At 52.8% G+C, this 17,062-nt stretch overlaps 1 protein-coding gene across 1 annotated transcript; it reads right to left on the bottom strand.

Moving 5' to 3' along the window:
- Window positions 1–4,653: 4,653 nt before the first annotated feature.
- On the bottom strand, window positions 4,654–9,459 carry RNF31 (ring finger protein 31). Its single transcript, XM_017836417.1, has 6 exons — window positions 9,443–9,459; window positions 8,208–8,435; window positions 6,516–6,689; window positions 5,941–6,039; window positions 5,360–5,449; window positions 4,654–4,816 (listed from the first exon to the last, which is right to left on the bottom strand). The coding sequence occupies exons 3-6, from the start codon at window positions 6,687–6,689 to the stop codon at window positions 4,766–4,768; spliced, it is 414 nt and encodes a 137-aa protein (XP_017691906.1). The 5' UTR covers window positions 8,208–8,435; window positions 9,443–9,459; the 3' UTR covers window positions 4,654–4,765.
- Window positions 9,460–17,062: the final 7,603 nt, after the last annotated feature.

The following is a 17,062-nucleotide window of genomic DNA, read 5'->3' as shown; positions in this document are numbered from 1 at the left end:
TGCTTCATGGGTAGCAAAAGGTTTCTGTTCTGGCATATTTGTTATGGGAGGAATCTTTGTCTGTATACAATTTTTGGAGTCAGGCTGACAGTTTCAGCGCAGGGCTGAAAAAAGCAAACAACAGCCCATCTCCCCAGGAAAGGAAGACTGGAAGCTTTGGCTTCGTGCTGCAGTTGGTGGGCTAGGCAGGGCATTCCATGAGCAGCAAGAGCTTTCTGTGTTGGCACCTTTGATGTGGGAGGAATCTTTGTTTCTATGCAATTTTGGGAGCTGGGCAAGAAGTTGTGAGGCAGATCTGAAAAAAGCAAACAACAGCCCTTATCACCAGGAAAGAAAGCCTGGAAGTTTTTCTTTGTGATTCAGTTTTTCGGTCAGCCTGGATACTCCATGGGCAGCAAGAGCTTTCTCTCCATGTACTTTTGGCGTGGGAGGAATCTTCATCCGTATGCAATTTTGGGAGTTGGTTGTCAGTTGGGAGGCAGGCCTGAAAAATCAAAAAACAGCCCTTATCACCAGGAAAGAAAGGCGGAAAACTCTGTGGTTCAGTTTGTGTGTCAGCCTGGGCACTCCATGAGCAGCAAGAGCCTTCTGTGCTAGCACCTTTGATGTGGGAGGAATCTTTGTCCTTATGCAATTTTGAGAGTCGGGCTGGCAGTTGTCAGACACAGCAGAAAAAAGCAAACAACAGCCCTTATCGCCAGGAAAGAAATCCTGGAAGCTTTGGCTTTGTAGTTCAGTTTTTGGGCCACACTGGGAACTCCATGGGCACCAAGAGCTTTCTGTGTTGGTACCTTTGTTCTGGGAAGAAGAATTGAACAGCCTGGCCCAAAAACTTCCTCCCAGAACAAAGGTGCCAGCACAGAAAGACAAACCAACAGCACCAAAAACCCTAAGCTTCCAGGCTCTCTTTCCTGGCGATAAGGGCTGTTGTTTCCTGTTTTCAGCTCTGCCTCCCAACTGCCAGCCCGAATCCCAAAATTGCATACAAAGATTCCTTCCAGACCAAAGGTGCCCACCCAGAAATATCTTGCTGTGCACGTAGTGCCCAGAGTGCTGCACCAACGGCAGGGGAGAGACAGAGGGTCAGGCCTTTTTTCCTGGCTGGAAGGGCAATCGGTCGTGGCAGGAGCCCCGTTCCTTAATCAGCCGTCCGAGGTCCAAAAGTGAATACGGACGAAGATTCCTCCCAGACTAAAGGTGCCCACCCAGAAAGCTCTTGCTGTGCACATAGTGCCCAGAGTGCTGCACCAACAGAATGGCCAAAAGTGAATACGGACAAAGATTCCTCCCAGACAAAAGGTGCCTGCCCAGAAATCTCTTCCTTCGCACGTAGTGCAGGAATCTTCATCCGTATTCACTTTAGGTCTTGGGAGGGCTGATTTAAGAACAGGGCTCCCGCCCACAAACAGTTGCCCATCCAACCAAGAAAAAAGGCCTGACCCTCCATCTCTCCACTGCCATTGGTGCAGCACTCTGGGCACTATGTGCACAGCAAGAGCTTTCTGGGTGGGCACCTTTGGTGTGGGAGGAATCTTCCTCTGTGTGCACTTTTGGGAGTCGGGCTGGAAGTTCGGAAACAGGGCTTAAAAAAGCAAACAACTGCTCTTTTCTCCAGCAAAGAATGTCTGGAAGCTTTGGTTTTGTGGTGCAGTTGGTGGGCCAGCCTGCGGAATCCATAGGCAGCAGGAGATTTCTGTGCTGGAACCATTGTTCTGGGAGGAATTTTCGTCCGTGTGAAATTTTGGGAGTCAGGCCGGCACTTGTGAGGCAGGGTTGAGAAAAGCAAACAATAGCCCTTTTGTCCGGCAAAGAAAGTCTGGAAGCTTTGGCTTTGTGTTGCAGTTGGTGTGTCAGCCTGGGCACTCCATGGGCAGCAAAAGCTTTCTATGCTGGCACTTTTGATCCGGGAGGAATCTTTGTTTGTATGGAATTTTTGGAGTCGGCTGGCAGTTGGGAGGCAGGGCTGAAAACAGCAAACCAAAGTCCTTATCCTCAGCAAAGAAAGCCTGGAAGCTTTGGCTCTGTGGTGCAGTTGGTGGGTCAACCTGGGCATTCCATGGGCAGCAAGAGCTTTCTGTGCTGGCACCTTTGGTCTGGGAAGAATCTTTGTATGCAATTTTGGGAGTCGGGCTGGCAGTTCGGAGGCAGGGCTGAGAAAAGCAAACCACAGCCCTTATCCCCATGAAAGAAAGACTGGAAGCTTTGGCTTTTTGGTGCAGTTGGTGGGCCAGCCTGGAGACTCCATAGGCAGCAAGAGCTTTCTGTAGTGGCACCTTTGGTGTGGGAGGAATCTTGGTCCATGTGGAATTTTGGGAGTCGGGCTGGCAGTCCGAAGGCAGGGCGGAGAAAAGAAAATCACAGCCCTTATCGCCAGGAAAGAAAGCCTGGAAGCTTTGGCTTTGTGGTGCAGTTAGTGGGCCAGCCTGGGGACTCCATGGGCAGCAAGAGCTTTCTCTGCTGGCACCTTTGGTCTTGGTGGAATCTTCATCCATATGGAATTTTGGGAATAGGACTGGCAGTTGTGAGGCAGGGCTTAAAAAATCAAAAAACAGCCCTTATCCCCATGAAAGAAAGACTGGAAGGTTTGGCTTTGTGGTGCAGTTGGTGGGCCAGCCTGGGGACTCCATGGGCAGCAAGAGCTTTCTGTGCTGGTACCTTTGGTCTGGGAGGAATCTTTGTTTATATGTAACTGGGAGTCGGGCTGGCAGTTTGAAGGCAGGGCTGAAATAAGCAAACAACAGCCCTTAACCCCCGGGAAAGAAAACCTGGAAGATTTTGTTTTGTGGTGCAGTTGCTGGGGCAGCCTGTTGTCTCCATGGTGAGCAAGAGCTTTCTGTGCTGGCTCTTTCAGTCTGGTAGGAATGTTTGTTTGTATGCAATTTTAGGAGTCAGGCTGGCAGAAGTGAGGCAGGGCTGAAAATAGAAACCACAGCCCTCATCCCCAGGAAAGAAAGAAAGCTTTGGCTTTGTGGTGCAGTTGGTGGGCCAACTTGCGGACCCGGTGAGCAGCAAGAGCTTTCTGTGCTGCCTCTTTCAGTCTGGGAGGAATCTTCGTCCATATCGAGTTTTTGGAGTCTATGCTGGCACCTTTGGTCTGGGAGAAATCTTTGTTTGTATGCAATTTTGGGAGTCGTCTGGCAGTTCGGAGGCAGGGCTGAAAAAAGCAAACCACAGCCCTCATCCCCAGGAAAGGAAGCCTGGAAGCTTTGGCTCTGTGTTGCAGTTGGTGCACCAGCATGTGGAATCCATTGGCAGCAAGAGCTTTCTGTGCTGGAACCTTTGGTCTGGGAGAAATCTTTGTATGCAATTTTGGGAGTCGGGCTGGCAGCTGTGAGGCAGGGCTGAAAACAGCAAACCACAGCCCTTATCCCCAGGAAAGAAAGCCTGGAAGGCTTTCTTTCTCATCAATCTCATTTTTCTGTAGCATGCTTCAGAATTCCATGCAATTGCTGCTCGTGATGCTAAAGAGTCATTTGTTTGTATAGCACTCAATAATATATGTCCCAATGTGTCCCACTCACGGTAGGTTATGGTACTGGGCAGCATGTAACTGTTCTTGGAAATCCATTTAATCAGCGCTTTTAGGGAATCTTTGTGTAGTGGATGTCCATGGAAATAAATGAAGCTTTTTAAGTGTTTGTAGGTATCGTGCTCTTGTTTTGAAGATAGAGCCCCCATGAGTATTATAAAATAGAGTTTCGAAACTATACAACTGCTGACCTACGTAGTTCTTTTGGTGGGTCGAAATCCAATGCTAAGTTGTAGAAATCTGTTTGAGCAGGAAGCCAAGAACACTTCATTGCTTGAGCCTGGTATGCCCAGAAAAATTCTACACGGTAGAAATTTGCTGAGTTCGTCCAGACGTTGGGCGTCAATTAACAGAGTTGATTGTAGTGATTCCTCAGTCACGGTTTCTCAGAGAGGGTCTCAGTGGCGTGGTCCCCCTTCAGTAGGAGAAAAGAGCCACCAAATCTCCTCTCTGGATTCCAGGGCGAAAAGTGGTTTATTTGAAACTCCTGTGAGCTCTTAATGTCTCCAGGGGAGGGCTTAGAAGGAGGAACGTGATTGGACCAAAGTCTGGGGGAAAGGGAGTGGCTTGAGGGCTCTGCTAACCAATGGGGGATACAGGAGGATCAAAGTCCAATAGCAAACCAGGGATTGGGGAGAAGAGGATGAGACAACCAATCATGCTTATGCAGAGGCGGGGATCAGTTTGGGGAGGGGAGACAACATGGCACGGCGTGGGGGGGCCATGTGGTTACATAGTCTAAGGAAGAACTGTACAGTACAAATGGAAATAAATCATTGCTGCTTTTCCACTCCGCTCGATCCCAGAGAGCTGCCGCTGTGACAGACCCGCTTCTAATGTCATTCTTTCCAGGATTCATAATCTTTGCATTCCCTCACACCCTGGGACCCCCCAAATCACCACCACCTCCAAATATGGGACTGAGACCCCCCAATTCCCCCCCAGACCTCCCAAATCTCCCTCAGAACCCCCCAGATCTCCCAAATCCTCCCTCTCACTCCCCAGTATGGAGCAGAGATTCCCCTAATCTCTCTTTAGGATCCCCCAAACCTCCCCCAAGCCCCCCCAGGGACCCCTAAAATCCTCTCCAACCCCCCCAGGACTCCCCAAATCACACCAGATTCCCTGCAATCTGCCCCACGGCCCCTCAGAGCCCCCCAGGACTCCCCTCACTGATTCCATGCTCCCCTAGAAAAAACTCCAGACCCCCGGAGGCTCCTTGGGGGTCCCAGGAGCTCAACCAGGCCCCAACCTCAGCACAGGACAGGGTGGAGTGCTGGGGTCCCACTGGGGGGGTTTGGGGGTCACCAGGGACCCCCCAAAATGCCAAGGGACCCCCAAGTAACCCAGAGACCCCCAAGAACTCCCCAAACCCTCCCTGGGACCCCTCAAAACTCCTACAGGACCCTGCAAAGCCCCCCAGAGTCCCCCAGGGATCCTCCAGAGACCCCCTCAGAAACCCCAGGTGAACCCCCAGGGACCCCAAGACCCCAAAAGACCCTCAGGAATCCCCCAAACACCCCCAAGGAAACACCCAACCCCACAATTCCCCTTCAACCTCCCCCCCAAACCTTCCCCATGCCCCCCTAACATTCCAAATTCCCTTTAGGATTCCCCCAAAAACCCCAGAGATCCCCCAACCCTCCCTGAGACCCCTCAAACCCCCTCCATGACCCCCCCAAAGACCTCCAGGGATCCCCAAGAGACCCCCAAAGACCTCCCAGGGAATCCACAAAACACCCCCAGTGACCTCTCAAAGCCCTTTTTATCCCCCCAAAACTCACCTCAGGATCCTCCAAACCCTCACAGGACCACCCAGCCCCCCCTCACCGGGTACTGGCACCGGGGACAGCAGCACTGGTGGCACTGGGGACACTGGGCCGGGCCCCGCTCGGCCTCGAAGATGAACCCGAAGGAGCACTGGGGGAGTGGGAGTTAGGGGGGCTCAGAGACCCCCTGGGACCCCCCCAAGAACAGCAAAACACCCCTCCAGTAACAACCAGCAACAGCAAACACCAAACCACTAACAACCAGCAACAATAACTCCCTTTCCAGTAACTCCTAGTCCTCTTAGTAACCCTAAACTAATTCCTACTTACCCCAAAACCCCAAATCCGTAATTCCTGGTAACACCAAACCCCAAACCTGTAACACCAAAGCCCAAACCAGTAACTCCCGGTAACCATAAATTCCCTCCCAGTAACTTGAAACCTCAGTAATTCCCAGTTCCTCCCAGTAACCCTAAAGCACCTCCTTGTCCCTTCCACTACCCACCAGTTCCCTCCCAGTCCCTTCCAGTAACCCTAAGCCCTCCTCCCAGTCCCCCCCACACTCCCCTCCCAGTCCCCCCCCCCACTCCCCTCCCAGTCCCCCCTAATCCCCTCCCAGCCCTTCCCAGTCCCTCCCAGTACATGGGGGAACCACTGGAATTGGGGGTCCTGAAGCAGGTCCAGCTCCATCAGTTTCTGGGTCACAAAGTCAAAGGTGTCGGGGTCCAAACAGCTCTGGAGCTGCAAACCAGTACAAACCAGTAAGGACTAGTAACCCCAAACACCCTCCCAGCAACCCCAAGCCCCAAACCAGTAACTCCCTGTGACCACAGATCAGTAACCAAAAACCCCAAACCAGTGACTGCCAGTAAGGACCAGTAGCTCCCAGTAACCCCAAACTTCCTGACAGTAGCTCCCAGTAAGTGCCAGTAACCCAATGCCCTCCCAGTAACCCCAAACCTCCTCCCAGTCCCTCCCAATCCCCCTCAATGCCCTCCCAATCCCTTCCAGTGCCCCACAATCCCCTCCAGTCCCCTCCCAGTCTTCCCCAATGCTCTCCCAGTCCATCTCCAATTCCTTCCCAATCCCTCCCCTCCCAGTATAAAGCAGTGCCCCCAAACCCCCTTTTAACACCCTTTAACCCCCTCCCAGTCCCTCCCAATCCCTCCCAGTCCTTTCCAATCCCCTCCACTCCCCCCCCCCAGTGCTCCCAGTACCTGCAGTTCCAGTGTGGACCAGTACCAGAGGTGCTGGGCATTGTCACGCAGGTCGGGATGGGAGCAGCTGGGGCAGCCCAGGGCCCCCACCCCCCTCTCCTGGACCCCCACCATGAAGTGCAGCCGGAAGCACTCGGGGCACAGCGGGCACGAGCAGCCGGGCAGCCACTGCATCTGCACCAGTACACCCCAGTAAGGACCGGTAATGCATCAGTGACGCACCAGTAGCCGTTATTACATATGGCTAGCGCTAGTGCTGCCCCTGGTGGTCACAGGTGGAATTGCAGCCAATAATGCATGAAAATCAGTAGCTCCCAGTAACCCTCCAGTAAGCCCTTAATAACTCCCAATAATGCCAAACCCCAAACCAGTAGTCCAAATAACTCCAGACCCTAAATCAGTAATTCCCAGTAAGGAGGGCCCCCACCCAGAAGAGCAGCCAGAAGCACTCAGGGCACAGCGGGCACAAGCAGCCACTGCATCTGCACCAATACAAACCAGTAAAGACCAGTAACCCACCAGTAACACACCAGTAACTGTTATTGCTACGGACACTGTTAGTGCTGCCCCCGGTGGTCACAGGTGGAATTGCAGACAGTAATACACCAAAACCAGGAGCTCCCAGTCACTTCCAGTAGTTCCCAGTAATCCTCCAGTAACTCTCCAGTAAGCCTTCAATAACTCCCAGTAATGCCAAACCCCAAAACAGTAAGTCCCAGTAACTCCAGATCCTAAAACAGTTACTCCCAGTAACAACAAACCCTAAACCAGCAACCCCAACCCCACCCCACCAAGTTCCAGTAACCCTAAATTGCATCCCAGTAACCCCAAACTACAAACCAATAAGTCCCAGTAACTTTAATGCCTGAATCAGTAACCTCAAGCCCTAAACTGGTAACATTAAATGGCCTCCTCATAACCCTAAACTCCAAACCAGTAACTCTCAGTAACCCTAACCTTCAAACCAGTAACTCCCACTAACCCTAACCCTCAAATCAGTAATTCACAGTAACCCTAAACCCCAAACCAGTAAGTCCCAGTAACTCCCAGTAAACAGGGCCCCCACCCAGAATTGCAGCTGGAAGCACTCGGGGCACAACGGGCACGAGCAGCCCAGCGGCCACGAGCAGCCCAGCGGCCATTTTATCTGCACCAGTACAAACCAGTAAGGACCAGTAACACACCAGTAACATCCCAGTGACAGGTTCAATTGGGAAGCTGCTTATGGTGCTCCCCCGGTGGTCACAGGTGGAATTGCAGCCAATACCACACCTGTACCAGTAGCTCCCGGTAACCCTAAATTCACTCCCAGTAGTTCCAGACACCCACCCATTAACATCAAACCCCAAACCAGTAACATTAAACTCCACACTAGTAAATCTAAACTCTCTCCAGTAACCCTAAACCACCTCCCAGTTGCTCCCAGTAAACCTAAACCCCATCCCAGTAACTCCTAGACACCCCAAACCCCCTCCCTGCAACAGCAAACCCTTTCCCAGTAACTCCCAGTAACCCTAAACACCCTCCCAGTCCCTCCCAATGCCCCCCAATACCCTCCCAATCCTCTCCCAATTCCCTCCCAGTACCCCCAATCCCCTCTTAACACCCTTTAAGAACCTCCTACTCCCTCCCAACCCCCTCACAGCCCCTCCCAGACTAAACCAGTACAAACCAGTCCAAGCCAGTGCCCACCTGTGCCCAGGGCAGGCCCCACCCGCACACAGCACACTCGTAGCGGAGCCGCCTCCTTAGGGCCACCTGGTCCGTGTAGTCCTTCACCACCTCCACCAGTTCTCCCAGTAAGCCCTCGCTACTGGGCTCCACCCGGCTCAGTCCCAGTTCGCACCCCAAACTGGCCACCAGTAAGGCCTGGCCCCAACTGGCCACATCCAGGGTGGCCAAGATCTGCCAGATCAGCACCTGGGGGGAGGGGACGGTACGGGTGACCCCCCCCTCCCAGTAAGGACCAGTAGCTCCCAGTAAGACCAAAGAGCCAACCAGTAACACCAAACCCCAAATCAGTGACTCCCAGGAAGCCCAAACCCCACACCAGTAACACCTAGTGGCTCCCAATAACTCGAAACCTGTAACCAAAAACCCCAAACCAGTAACTTCCAGTAAGCCTAAATCCACTCCCAGTAACTCCCGATAAACCCAAAACTCCAACCAGTAAATCCCAGTTGCTCCCAATAACTCAAAGCCCTAAACCAGTAAGACCAGTAAGGGTTTGGGACCCCACTGCCTCCCAGTCCCTCCCAGTCCCCCCAGTCCCATCCCAGTCCCTCCCATTCCCTGCCCAATCTCCTCCCAGTCCCTCCCAATCCCCTCGCAGTCCCTCCCAGTTCCCACCTAGTCCTTCCCAGTCCCCCCAGTCCCTCCCAGTTCCCTCCAATCCCCCCAATCCTCTCCCAGGCCCTCCCAATCCCCTTCCAGTCCCCCCAAGCCCCCTCCCAGTCTCCCCTATCCCAGTCTCTTCCATTCCTCCCATTCCCCCCTCAGTTCCCTCCCAGTGCCCATCAGTCCTCTCCCAGGCCCCCAGTCCCTCCTCAGTCTCCCTCAAACTCCCCCAGTTCCCCCTAATCCCCTCCCAGTCTCTCCCAGTGCCCCCCTAGTCCCAGTTCCCCCCAATCCCCTCCCAGTCCCTCCCAATCTCCTCCCATTCCCCTCCATGCCCCCCTCACTTCCCTCCCAGTCCCCCCCAATTCTCTCCCAGTCCCCTCAATCCCCTTCCAATCCCTCCAAACCCCTCCCAGTGCCCCCCAGTCCCCCCCAGTCTCTCCCAGTCCCCACCAAACTCCTCCCAGTCCCCTTAATCTTCTCCCTGTCCCCAAAAGTCTCCCTCAAGTTCCCTCCCACTCCTCCCAATCCCCTCCCAGTCCCCCCCAGTTCCTCCCAGTCCCCCCACTCCTCCAGTTTGCCCAGTTCACCTGCTGGTTGGGGCACTCGAAGTGCAGCACCCCTGGTGGCCACCACAGGTGCTGCAGGAAGGGGCGGAGCCAGGGCTGCTGCAGCTCCCTCAGCACCCCCCACTGGTTGCCCCTGTTCCGCTGCAGCGCCGCCACCTCCTGGTGATCCCGGAACCCCAATGTGGACAGGGCATGGAGCTGGGACCAGTGAGGCCAGTCAGGACCAGTATGGACTAGTCAGGACTGGTACAGACTGGTATGGACCAGTACAGATTAATGTAGACTGGCACAAACCAATATAAACCACTCTACAATCTCGATTCCGTCCCATAAACCACCTGATACAGACCAGTATAGACCAGTATGGACTGGCATGAACCAGTACGGACAAATCAGGACCAGTATGGGCTGATACAGACTGACACAGACTGCTACAAACCAATATAAACCAGTATAAACCACTCTACAATCTCGATTCCGTCCCATAAACCACCTGATACAGACCAGTATAGACCAGTATGGACTGGCATGAACCAGTACGGACAAATCAGGACCAGTATGGGCTGATACAGACTGACACAGACTGCTACAAACCAATATAAACCAGTATAAACCACTCTACAATCTCGATTCCGTCCCATAAACCACCTGATACAGACCAGTATAGACCAGTATGGACTGGCATGAACCAGTACGGACAAATCAGGACCAGTATGGGCTGATACAGACTGACACAGACTGCTACAAACCAATATAAACCAGTATAAACCACTCTACAATCTCGATTCCGTCCCATAAACCACCTGATACAGACCAGTATAGACCAGTATGGACTGGCATGAACCAGTACGGACAAATCAGGACCAGTATGGGCTGATACAGACTGACACAGACTGCTACAAACCAATATAAACCAGTATAAACCACTCTACAATCTCTATTCTGTCCTATAAACCACCTCGTATGGACCAGTATAGACTAGTATGGACTGGTATGAACTGGTACAGACCAGTCAGGACAAGTATGGACCCTTGTAGTCCATACTGGTATAGACTGGTATAGACTGGTATGGACTGGTATAAACCAATATAAACCGGTATAAACCACTCTACAGCCTCTATTCCATCCCATAAGCCACCTGCTCTGCACCAGTATAGACCAGTATGGACTGGTATGAACCAGTAGGAACCAGAAGAGACCAGTACAAGCCAATAAAAACCACTATAAACCAATGTAGGGTTGGCGGTCTTTATATGATAAAGAATGAGTCCGCTCTCTGATGTGGGTGGAATCAAAGAGGATTTATTTGAATCTCGCCCTCCCTTTTATCCCCTAAAACCACGTGACCTTAGCACCAATGGGGTTGTCTGTCCCTGCATATGTCCCTTGGTTCCCCTGCCCCTGGGACACGCCTCCTACAAACCAATATAAACCAGTATAGAAGCCCTCTTCCATCCCATAAACCAGCTGCTACGGATCAGTATAAAGGGGTATGGATGAGTAAGGACCAGTATGGACCCGTGCACATCAGTACAAACCAATACAAAGTATTGGAAGTATAAACCACCCTACAACTACTACTCCATCCCATAAATCACCTGATATGGACCAGTATAGACCAGTATGGGCTGGTACGAACCAGTAGGGACCAGCAGGGACTGATACACATTGATACAAACTACCATGGACTGGTACAAACCAGCATAAACCAATACAGAACCTCTCTTATGTACCATGAGCCGCCTAGAATGGACCAGTAGAAAGGAGTATGGAACAGTATGGACCAGTATAGGCTGATACAGACTGCTATGGACTTCTATGGGCCAGTGCAAACCAGTTTAAAACACTCTAAAAGTCCTCTTCTGTGGGAGGCATGTCTGAAGGCATGAAGGAGGTGCCAGGGAAATAGGCCCAAGAGAACATGCGCGGTCACATATAACTCTATTGGTTGAAGAAGTCACATGACATGTAAGGATAAAAGCGAGCGCGAGTTTTGAATAAACCCTCTTTGACCACACCAACGCACGAAGAGCATCATTATTCCTTGTTATACAAGGGCATTAACGCTACACTCTTCCATCACATAAACCACCTGGTGTGGACCAGTATAAAGGAACGTGGATCAATAACGACCAGTATGGACTGGTATAGACTGGTATGGACTGGTACAGATTGGTACAGACCAGTATAGATCGGTAGAAACCGGTAGAAACCAGTAGAAACCAGCATAAACCAATCTACAACCCTTCTTACATCCCATAAACCACCTGGTATGGACCAATATAAAGGAGGATGGACCAATCCCCAAACCAGTGATTCCCAGTAACCCCAAAGCCCAAACCAGTAACACCAAACCAGCAACCAGGAACACCAATCAGTGACTCCCAGGAACCCCAAAGCCCAAACCAGTAAGTCTAAATGCTAAGCAAGTAAACCCAAACCCCACCCCAGTAACACCCAGTGACCCCCAGCAACCCAAGCCCGAACCAGTAAATCCCAATAACCACCTAAAAATCCCCCTGAAAAATATCAAAAAAGCATGTCAGGCTTTAAACTTTTAATTTGTTTTTCTAACAAATGGACATGGCCCAGAACTTGTCTATCATCCATTGTCTATTGTTCCAATTCAATCTCCTGCCTACAATTTCTCTCCAGTCCTGCTTGGGCTCCTTTGTCAAGAAATAGAACTTACTGGGTAACAGGCCCAGTCCTGTTTCATAATTTTGGTGGGTATCTGCATGAGGGGATTGAGTCTTCCATGAACAAATTGGCAGATGACAGCAAGTTGGCTTGCGGCGTCAATGTGCTGGAGGGTAGGAAGGCTGTGCAGAGGGACCTGGACAGGCTGGACCTCTGGACTGACACCATGGGCATGAGGTTCAAGAGTGCCTTTGGTGCCTCTGGCCACAATAATCCCCTGCAGCTCCATGCTGGGAGAAGAGTAGCTGCAAAGGGTCCCCGTGAGAAAGGCTCTGGGGGTGCTGGTGGACAGAGGCTGAAGCTGAGCCAGCAGGTGCCCAGGTGGGCAAGAAGGCCAACATTCTGCCTGTATCAGAAATAGTGTGGCAGCAGGAGCAGGGCAGTGATGCTTCTGCTGGACTGGGCACTAGTTGTAGGGAGCGTGTTTAAGGTACAGGAGATGTACCAAGGCAAGAGTGTCCGAGGGCGCATGCGCCGACATAGACAACCTTATTGGTCAAAGAAGTCACATGGGATTAAGGGATAAAACCAGCGCTGAATTTGAAATAAATTCTCTTTGTTCACCACCTCACAAGGAGTATGCTTCCTTCTTTACCATGTAAAGTACCGCCACGCTACATATGGCGCCCAAACAGGGACTCTGAACTTATATTAAGTCAGTTTAGCATATCCTGAATCAGGCGAGAAACTCCGTAATTCCGATATTGTCTCAATATTGTCTCAATTATCTCGAGACAGGAATTTTCACCGAAAAAAACGCAGACGTCTTTAAGTCGTTGTCTCAGAGTGTCTGAGAAACGCAATCCTAGTTTAGTGAGCTCCAAAAATATTAGAGATAGTGCATGGGAAATAAAAGAAAGAAGAAAGAAGAAAAGAAAAAACTGACAGATCGACACAGTCGGAGAGAGCGAAGCGGGGTCCAGCATACACTGGTGAGTCACGCTGAGAGGCAGCGCCAACATCCTACGTGGCAAGGACTTTTCCCTAAGCAGTGCCGTGTCCGCAGCTTGGAGACCCGGGTGGCAGAGCACCTTAAAACTGCCGGGGAAGCCCCGCTACCCACCGCTTGCCACGGCTAGGCCGTGTGCGTAGCAGCAGCTCCACTGCTTCTACCTTCTAACATCCTCAGCACGACCGCCAGACCCCGCGAAGCACGCATCAGTTTTCTGCCTAGCAGAAACTGCTGCAGCTCACTGCTGCAGCCTGCTGCTTCCTGCCGGCCCCACACCACGCTCAAAAGCCACGCGGAACCAGCCGAAGCCACGCCACGACCCCGCCGAGCCTCCCCCCGTGCCATGTTCAAAACCACGCAGGACAAACTGAAGCTGAACCGAACACGCGCCGCGCCGCGACTTCCCGCTGCTTGCAGACACTGCTTGAAGACGCCACTTGAAGACGCCGCTTGCAGACACGCCCGCGCTCACCAGCCGATTGCCTACCGCCGAGCACCGCCGCAGCCCGCAGCCACCACGCGCCCGTGTCCGCCGCCGCCACCCGCAGACGAGCCCGCCGCAGCCCGCAGCCACCGCAGCCCACGCCAACGAGCCCTGTCGCCACCACCGCCAAACAGCGCCTCTGCCACCCACGCAGACCCAATCGACTGAGAACCGGGAGAAGCCAGCAAATAGACAAAGACTTTCCAGCAGCGCACGTCTACAGCGCCGAGACTGAAAGGTAAAATGAGAAATTTTCTCTCCACTGAGATATCACAGGACACAGATGCACTGGCTATCCTGCTAAAACCATATCATATACAAGCCACAAGGACCGAACTAACAGAACTGATATGCTTTATTAAGGCAGCTGTACCTGAACTGCCATTAGTTGAAGCCCTTCACATAGAAATATGGGACAAAATAGGAAACCTTATGAAACTGACAGCTCAGGGGGGAGACCCCCAAGCTAACAATGCTTTTCCAGCCTGGCAAGTCATAATGTCTGCACTAAGCAGAGCACACAAACGGACAACACACGCATCCAACGCCAACACACACCCCCCCGCTCACGCTGCTGGCAGCAGCCTGACTTTTACGCATAAAAGCTCAAACACACAAAGTCTGGCGGGGGGAGGGAGAGGAGCTGTTCATGATTTAAGTATCAAGTCAGGGACCGGGAGCCAAGGGGACGCAGGTCAGCGGGAGGGAACGAGGCCTGTGATGCGAGGTCCCAGCCCATGGGACCAGTGCAGAGGGCCCCCTAAGAGCGATGGGGGGTAACCCAGCATATTTGCCACCCTGCACTACGGATGATCGCCGACCACATGCCCAGGCATGGGTGCCACCATCTTGCCCGCCACATAGACCAGAAACTGACCCGTCTCTCCCGGCCCCAGCGCCACCTCGCCCCACCCATAGGCACAATGGGGGAGGTAACCCCGCCTCCTCACCGCCTCCACCGTCCACCACCACCTCCCCACAGGGAACCAGGTTCACTGGGGCCACAGGGGGGGAGGAATGGGGGGATGAGGAGGAGGAATCCGGGATGGTTCTGCCGGAAGGGAGCAAGGTAGCAAACGGGGAAGGATCGGTTGATAAGCATGCCACACGACTGGAGGACAACGTGTGGCTGGCCGATTTTAGGGAGAATTGCTCTGCTTATGCCAGTGACCCACAGGCAGGTGTAACAGCACATCAGTTAGCCGGAGATGGAAATTATAGTTCAATAGATACACAATCTAAATACCATAGAGAGATATACGATGAAACAGCCAAACAAGCCCTGAAAGCTATGAAAAACCTTCATACTACAGACCAAAATAGCAACCTGCCCTCTACAAAAGCATTACAAAACTATTCTGAGCCAAATTCAAGATGTTTAGATCGGCTGCAATCTGTTTTAAACAAACAAGTGGAATACAATAAAGCCAGAGAGATGCTGTATAAGCAATTGGCTTTTGAAAAGGCAAGCTCAAGCTGTGGAGAAGCTTTGCAAACCCCTCTTGAAAGGGAAGGCTACAGCATCGCTGAGTTAGTTCCACCCTACCAAAGAGTTAGCTCTGTGAAACACCAATCTAACCCTTTTGCTATAACCCTAAAAGCCCAGTTAGGAGTAAAAGATGAGGCCAGACACAGAGCTAGTTGTGTTACATGTGGTGACAGCAACCACTATCAGAGAGATTGCCCTTGGAGACCCTTAGCAGCAACATCCCACAACTACCTAAGCAGCAGGGAATGAGGTGACTTATACCAAGGGTGCCATAAGCAAGGCAAAAGCTATGCCATAAGCATCGTACTGCTTGCTGTCGTGCTGCTTGCTATCCTCCTCTCTGCCACCCGCCTTCCCGAGCAAGAGAGGAAGCAGCTGAAAACTGTCAGCGCTCCATCCCCATGCCCAGAGCCTGGGCAGAAGTCGGCTGGCAGGGACGGGCAGAGACTGTGCAGAGGTGTCAGCTCATCCCACAGCAACACGATGCCCAGCCAGGGCATCTTCTGGCTCCTCAGGCTCTCTCTGCTCCTGCTCTTGCCTGGCAGACTCGAACCTTGCATCCGTGCCACGGGTGCCATTGCTGAGAACTGGGGTTTTCCTTGGATGGCCCCTTGCCATAAAAGGCAGGAGAGGCTGAAGAGAGGGGAAGGAGGGGGGTTCAGGCCGGTGGGATGGTGCCAGCGGGCCATGAGCCTGAAGCCAGCAAGGCCTTGGGCCCACACGGTGTCAGGCGAGGACTGAAAGCCCCCAGGGAGGAGGAAAGCTGGGCAGGCTCCTGGGCCTCTTCCTTGCCAGCCCTTTGCCCAAGGCCCCGAGGCAGAGGTGGGGCTCAGCCCCTGCACAGCAATCGGGCACAGGCTGAGCCCCAGGGACACCAGACACAGGCGTCCTGAGCTCTTCTTCCTGCAGCATCTGCCTGGGGTAGCCCAGCCAGGCCTGAGTCTCTCCAGGAGAGGCCAAGCCCAGCCAGAGAGGGCTCAGCCCTCTGAGGCTGCACTCACTCCAAAGGGAACAAAACATTAGCCCAGAGGACATCCTGCCCCCAAATGGAGAACTGGAAAGGTCAAGAATAAAAAGGTCACCCCCCTCCATTAGTCAAGAAATGTTTAGACCTCTTTACTAAAAGCATCCAAAAGTCACCCAATTTTCTCTCTGACAAGGGTTCGCAGGGGCTGTTTGGTAAAGGGAACCCCTGGGGCCCCAGTGCAGATGGGTGGGGCTGCACTCTGTGGGTGTCAGCCTTTGGCTCTTGGCTTCCAGGGGCCACCAGGAGTCAGGGAGTCGGACTGGGGACAATGGGACTGGCTGGGATTGGCTCTGGTGCTTGGCCCAGAAGATGGAAGTGTCCCCATGGGGGCAGCTCTAAAGGGCCCAAGAAGGAAATGCTGCCCCAGTGCAGCCTGTGGCAGTGGGGAGTGTGCAGGGGGGAGGAGGTTGGGCCAGACAAGGGCTGGGGAAGAATGGCCAAGCCGCAGGGGGGTTCTCCCCCTGCCTCCAGGGCCCAGACCCTGATAGGAGGGGGCCTGGTCTTGGGCAGGGCCTGGTGCGACTGCAGGAACCTCTGAGCCAGCCGAAGGGCCATGCTTTTGGAAGATGAATTGACAGGCCCAGCTCTCTGAAAGATAAGTCGAGGGCTCTGAGCCAGAGAGGGGATGAGAGCCAGGTACAGGCTTGGGAATTGCCAGGAGGGGTAAGAGATGTCTAAAAACAAATCCCTTAGGAGAGGGAAGCAGAAAGTCTTAGTTTCGACCCCAGCACTAGGGTTTGCAGGTCAGAGCGGAGAATATCACCCACATAAGATTGTTCTGACAGGCACTGCTCTTCAAAGGTCATTCTTGTGAGCGTCTTTTTGTTCTCTCTTTCGAGGTGGGATGCAAGCGGTGGGGCGGGCTATTGGCACCGGAGGGCAGACGAGCAAGGTGAGCATTTTCCTGCCAGTCTGAAACAGATGTTAATTCTGGCGGGCTGTATCATTGGTGAATCTAAGCACATCCCTTATCATTTGTTTTTTTTTCC

This window comes from Lepidothrix coronata, unplaced genomic scaffold (assembly GCF_001604755.1).
Source record: "Lepidothrix coronata isolate B3197 unplaced genomic scaffold, Lepidothrix_coronata-1.0 Scaffold277, whole genome shotgun sequence".
Lineage (NCBI taxonomy): Eukaryota > Metazoa > Chordata > Aves > Passeriformes > Pipridae > Lepidothrix > Lepidothrix coronata.
This window is presented reverse-complemented; position numbering and strand designations above follow the sequence as displayed.

Bases quoted from the DNA above. Each gene is read 5' to 3' on its own strand.
- RNF31 (XM_017836417.1), bottom strand. From the start codon at position 6,689: ATGCAGTGGCTGCCCGGCTGCTCGTGCCCGCTGTGCCCCGAGTGCTTC. The intron at 6,040-6,515 runs GTACTGGGAGCA...ACTGGTTTGCAG, and splicing joins GGTCCACACTGGAACTGCAG to CTCCAGAGCTGTTTGGACCC. The intron at 5,450-5,940 runs GTACTGGGAGGG...CCACTCCCCCAG, and splicing joins AATTCCAGTGGTTCCCCCAT to TGCTCCTTCGGGTTCATCTT.